Below are 6,013 nucleotides of genomic sequence, written 5' to 3' on the forward strand. Positions count from 1 at the left end.
GAAAAGAAAGAGAAAAGATGATCTGGTGTGGACTAGCTTACTGAGTTAGGTATGTGTGGTATTTATTTTCTCTCGTTGCAACATACGGATATTTGTGCTAGTATGTATAAAAGAGGCATGTCCCTAGGTATTTTTGAGGTGCTAGCAGCTACTGTGATTGTAGGAAAGGCTCAATTAATCAGAAGAATGGACAACAACCGCGTCACTCCGAAACCCAATTGGCATTCATTGCTTTTGTTGGTTTAATTTTCTGTGGAGTTGGAACGTTTCCACGATATTATAGTGAACTTTTTGTGTTTTGGCGACATGCACTTCTAGGGTATCGTCCCTAGCCCAAGCACGTTCATCGCCACGGCTTTTCATTTTTTTGGATGGGCGACTCAGGGAGCTTTCAGAAACATTTATTATTTATCAATTTTTATGGAGGTGAATGAGTAGCAGTAGCACTACTCCAACACAATTGCACTCTCTTTACTGAAGTGTTGGTGATATTTCATTTTGCAAAGATCGATACCATGGAGAAGATGTCTTCAAAAGATTTTACTGTAATTCTTAGTTGTGTGAGTTACTTTGTATTATCTTGCATCTTGGATCTAAAGCAATGTAGCAATGATGGTTGTGATTATTAGTCAAGTTATACTCCCTCCGTCCCATAATATAAAAGTGTTTTTGATAACGCTCTTATATTATGGGACGCAGGGAGTAGGTGTTTAATAAAAACAAAAAAATATATAGAAAAAAGCATCGGCAAAGAAAAATCGAATGAAACAAACGGCATGCCATCAGCTGGTCAAGAAATAGTTATTTCTCAATCAGCTGGGGGTTGCAGGCGCTCTCTTATTTATTTGATAAGATGCCATTTGCCTTCTTCCAAGCAAAAGCAAGGTTGGTTGCTGGTGGTCGGTCGCTCTCTCGCAACCTTAGTCCGACTCTTGCCTTTCTTCCCTTTTCTTTATATATAATTAAACCCCTTTTTTGCGGGTAATATATAATTAAACCCTTGATTGATTCAACACAATATGCGAGGGAGGCTTGCCTTCCTTAGCCCGATCTCCTCCAAGCTAGGCAGCCAAGTCAAGTGAGGTTGTCCGTCTCTCGCTAGCCCGATCTCTTCCTCCTTCCTTCCCTCTCGTCTGTTTCATTGTTTGATCCGTCGAGTGCCCTTGTTCTTTCTCCCAACCTTGCCACGCAGGCTAATTAAGGCATGGCGAGCAACAAGGATGCCGAGCTCGAGACACCACTTCTCATGCCGGAGGAGGAGGAAGGTCCAACGGCCCCGTTGCTGGGCCAAGGATCACCGGAGCCGACACCACGTCCACGGCTCCCGCCACCCAAGTTTGGGGAGCTCATCACGGTGTTGAGCATCGACGGCGGTGGGATACACGGGCTCATCCCCACGGTCGTCCTCAAATGCCTTGAGGAAAAGCTCCAGGTAAGTCAACCACGGCTCTCTTGAAATGTTATGTTATGTTGTTCGACGAAGTAAGCCGATCCATCTCTGTTGATGTGATTAGGCAATTGACGGGGAAGATGCCCGGATAGCGGACTACTTCGACGTGATCGCGGGCATGAGCGCGGGCGCCATCATCGCGACAATGTTGGCGGCGCCAAACACGAACAACCGGACAAAGTACACCCCTCAGGAAATCCAGGATTTCTATGTCAAGAACGGACCTAATATGTTCCCTTCCAAGAGGTAGGTATTCGAGAAACTAAGTTGTCATCTTCGTCGGTAGACAATGTGTAATTAATTCTCACTGTTTGTTTCACATTCACAGGTGGTGGCGGTGGCCGCTGGACCTGCTAAGCGCGTCGTGGGGGCCCAAGTACGACGGCACGTTCCTGCAGAAAAAGAAGACCAAGGAAGTCACGGGTGAGCACACCCTGAGCAAGCTCGCGGCGCCTACGTTCGACGCCAATATTCTCGAGCCTCTCATCTTCTCCTCGTTCCAGGATGCCGTGCAAAACCTAGTTGAAGAGGCCGGACCAGACCTGCCGGATGTCTGCATTGGCCCGCCGTCGACGGCCACGCCAACCTACTTCCCGGCGCACTACTTTGATATCTGGGTCAGTGACATGGAGCAGTCGAAATACCACCTCATCGACGGCGGCAACAACCCCACAATGGCTGCCATATCCAAGATCACGAGGGAGCAGCTTCTCATGAATCCGGAGTTCCACCCCAGCGGCGTGGATTATATGAAATACCTCGTTATCTCTGTAGGCGCAGGGTGTGCAGTGCACGAAAATGTGCCGGCCAAGCGGGGCGCCTTCAACTGGTTTCACAGCAGGCGCAATAGCCACAGCCCGGTCACCGACACCTTCTCTCACACCAGCGCCGTGTTGGCCGACTGGCAGGTTCGCATGCTCTTACACAATGGCAACTGCGTGCGGAACCAGAACTACCTCTACATCCAGGCTCTGGTACGCACATACATATGTACAAGTGATCAACCACACCTTCTCCTCCATGGCGTTTAAGTAGCTTCTTATGTCCATATATATATGTTGTAGTCCCTACAAACTAAAACATGTGTATGTATGTAGGCACCATTGCTCGGGGAGGCCATTTTGCCAATGGACAATGCGACGTCGAAGAACATGGCTGACCTGCTCGACATTGGCTACAAGTTGCTGGCCGAGAAGGTGGCTATGGTGGACTTGACCACGGGGAAGTACGAGACCGTCGAGGACGAGAATGCACCCACCAATGATGCAGAGCTCCAGCGCTTCTCTGAGCTTCTAGTCGTCGAGCGCCATCTGCGCCTTAAGGAACAACAACGACAACGACAAGAAGAAGAACAAAACGGGGTTCATTTGCTTAACATTATTGAATAATCAATAATATATGGGTGTATGTATCAATCATTGCAACGACTGAGCGTTGATTTCCCTCTTACATTGGCGTCGATCCACCGATTCATGACCCTTATCATGAAATCTAGACCGTTGACCCAACGAACCAAGCAACAGTTTGTTATGACTCGATTAGGAGAAGTAAACTAGGATGAGAAGATCAGAAGGAAACATATTTTTTTGTCCCAACAAGGGGACATGGACGAGGGGTGCGTGAGGAGACCCTATTGCCCTCTCAGCTTCGGTGGCCACCGTGGATGTGGAGTGGACGGCGCAGCTAAGGGCGCCGCTCCTCCTCCGGTGGCCAACCTCCCATATCATGCAACCACAAGTATGATTGGGTGTTGCTAATTGATCTTATCATATGATCATTGTGTTCGCTCGTTTGCAACGCACGGACACATTTGCTAGTTATCAATAATTTATAGTTGCACGTATCGATCATTGCAAAGACCGAGGGTTGGTTTCCCTCTTACATTAACAAGCAGCTTAGCTACTATCCTATTTACAATACTAGCTAGCTCATTGCAGACGTCAGTCAAGATGTATCATTGACCGGCATGCGACGAGGACGTCCGGCCAGCACTGACACGGGGTCAATATCCTTTTTTTGTAAGATTAAGAGTCGGGATGATAGTGAACAATGATGCGAATGGTACCAAAATAGATTGATGAGGACAATTAATATCTCACTTTTCTTAAGACGGTACAACATTGTCTTATTATAGTCGAGGTCCTAGAGTGTTTCGACACGGCATGACACGTTTTGCCTCTGGCGATTCAGGCGGCGACTCACGGTGGCCGGCATGGTACGTGCCGGACCTAAAGGCGGCGGGCGAGCTTTCATACCACCGTGGGATGGTGGTGCCCCCGCTTCCGACGCGAGATGTGTGGTGGACACATGGGCCGGTTGAGGGGAGCAGCTGGTTCAGGTGCTTCGGTCACGTTTCCCTGCCACGTTGCATGTCTCGAGGAAGCGGATGGGTTCGCCATGACAAGCACCTTGAAGGCCGCGCATGGTGGACTCGTCGGGCATCGGGGATTTACTTTGGGTGGTTGGTGGGGTGAGTTAATTCGCTTGCGCTCCATCTTCAACTCCCCCCCCCCCCCCACCTTGGCCAATGCGACCAAGTGCGGCGATGGTGCTGATCGAGGAGTAGTAGCTGAGGAGGTTCGCGGGCGGCGATGCGCGGAGATGCACCCTGGTTCAGCACCAGGGCGGAGATGAGCGCGGAAGTGCAGGCGATTCACGACATCTTGACGAAGGCGGAGGAGGAGGCGTTGTTTGGGCGAGCAAGGTGCAAGCACTCTCTGGAGGTGCTTCTGTGGGCGATGGATCAGGCTGATTCACCGGTGAGGGCGACGACGCAGTGGTGGGCGGCGTACATTTCGTTCGACACCCCCCACCCCCGACCCCTGCGGTGCGGGTGACAGTGCTCAGAATTCATGAGGTGGTCCTCGCCCCCCTTGCGTTTGGATCAGCGCTAGCTCCGATCGTGATTCAAGAAGAGGCGGGGACTACGAGCAGCTGGGGACGTCGCGGCAGCCGCCTCGACAGTCTGCTCGTCTGGCACCTCCGACACTGACTCCCTCAACTCTCTGCTCCGCACGCCTCGCCGGGGACAACGCCCGAATTCTGAGCTAGCCAGCAACTGCTTATGGATGTTGGTGATACGTCTCCAATATCTATAATTGTTTATTGTTTCATGGTATTATATTATCAAACCTGTATACTTTATATGTCATTTTATATCATTTTTTAGAACTAACATGTTAACCCAGTGCCTAGTGCCAGTTGTTGTTTTCTGCATGTTTTTGGTCCACCAGGTCACCATCCTCAAGCTCCACCCGCGTCGGGTGTGGAGGCTCGTCTCCCACCATTTCAAGAGGCACCTCGTCGGGCTCCCCGATGCCATCATCACTAGTCATGCCAAGGAGGCCATCGTCAAGGCGTTGAAGGACGTCCTCACCCCCAAGCTGTGGCAGACACTTCAAAATGTTTCCAATCTCATGACCATTTTAGAATTCATAAACAATTTTCAGTCTCATGACCGTTTACAAATAACCTTTATCAATCTCATGACCATTTTAAAATTCATATCATGAACAATTTTCGGAAGCACGCCCTAAATGGGCCGGCTAATAATCTTGGAGGTCTTGTAAACCAGTTCTTGCCCATGTTTTTTATTTTCAAAAATATTATGTATACATATATTCCAAAAACCAAATGTACTTAATTTTTATAAAAAAATATTCAACAAGAATTAGAAAAATGTTAATGTAGTCTAAATTTTGTTAGTGTATTTAAAAAATAGTGATAGCATAAGAAAATGTCCATGACATTTAAAAAATATTCACGTGATCCAAAACAATTACGTGAAATTTTGGGAAAATGTTTCACAATGTAAATAATGTTCATGTAATTACAAAAATATTTCATGCAAATTAAAAAAAATCTAAGTTGCATTTCAAAATAAGTTCATATGTTTTAAAACTTTGTTTCTGGATTTTTAAATATTTTTACAATGTAAAAATATTTTCATATTTAAATAAATATTTCATATAATTCAAAAAATATATTCGAATAATTATTTGAAAATTTCTGAAATGTATTCGAAAAAATGTCAGAAATCATGTATTTGGAATTGTTAATCGTGAATTTTAAAATGTTAAACATGCATAAAAAATTGTTTATTTTTATTTGACAAATGTATACAATGTGTTTGAAAAAAGTAGACATCAAAACATATATGTGAAAAAATGTTAGTCATGTATTTGAAAAAGGTTAAACAATATATAAAAAATCATTTATGTATAAAACATTATAAAATATGTATGGAAAAAGTAGACACGTATTGAAAAAAATAAGAAAGGAGAAAAGTCCCAAAGTAAAAAATGCCCTGATGAAAACTGAAGAAAGAAACAAAGAAAAACAATGGAACCAGAATAAAAATAAAAATAAAAACTGATTCAAACAGTGAGAACTGAAAAAGAGAAATAGATAGATAAAAAGAATACACATGTAGAGGCAGCTATAGTACGTTTCGTAATAAGCGAGACATTGCTCTCACAACTAAATAGTAGGTCCGGAAATTTTGAAGGGCCTGTTATCCATGCCCAGGAGACCCAGGCCATTGTCCATCGGCCCATACAGTAC

General features: G+C 45.7%; 1 protein-coding gene across 1 annotated transcript; it reads left to right on the forward strand.

The window, feature by feature from the left end:
• The first annotated feature begins 1,018 nt into the window (after nt 1-1,018).
• LOC109736668 (patatin-like protein 2) lies at nt 1,019-2,879 on the forward strand. The gene is made up of 5 exons (XM_045229494.1): nt 1,019-1,083; nt 1,193-1,432; nt 1,515-1,696; nt 1,779-2,424; nt 2,548-2,879. The coding sequence occupies exons 2-5, from the start codon at nt 1,205-1,207 to the stop codon at nt 2,836-2,838; spliced, it is 1,347 nt and encodes a 448-aa protein (XP_045085429.1). The 5' UTR covers nt 1,019-1,083; nt 1,193-1,204; the 3' UTR covers nt 2,839-2,879.
• The last annotated feature ends 3,134 nt before the right edge of the window (nt 2,880-6,013 follow it).

The sequence above is a fragment of the Aegilops tauschii genome, chromosome 6 (assembly GCF_002575655.3).
Source record: "Aegilops tauschii subsp. strangulata cultivar AL8/78 chromosome 6, Aet v6.0, whole genome shotgun sequence".
Taxonomy (NCBI): domain Eukaryota; kingdom Viridiplantae; phylum Streptophyta; class Magnoliopsida; order Poales; family Poaceae; genus Aegilops; species Aegilops tauschii.

Bases quoted from the DNA above. Each gene is read 5' to 3' on its own strand.
- LOC109736668 (XM_045229494.1), top strand. From the start codon at position 1,205: ATGGCGAGCAACAAGGATGCCGAGCTCGAGACACCACTTCTCATGCCG. The intron at 1,433-1,514 runs GTAAGTCAACCA...TGATGTGATTAG, and splicing joins GCCTTGAGGAAAAGCTCCAG to GCAATTGACGGGGAAGATGC. The intron at 1,697-1,778 runs GTAGGTATTCGA...TCACATTCACAG, and splicing joins AATATGTTCCCTTCCAAGAG to GTGGTGGCGGTGGCCGCTGG.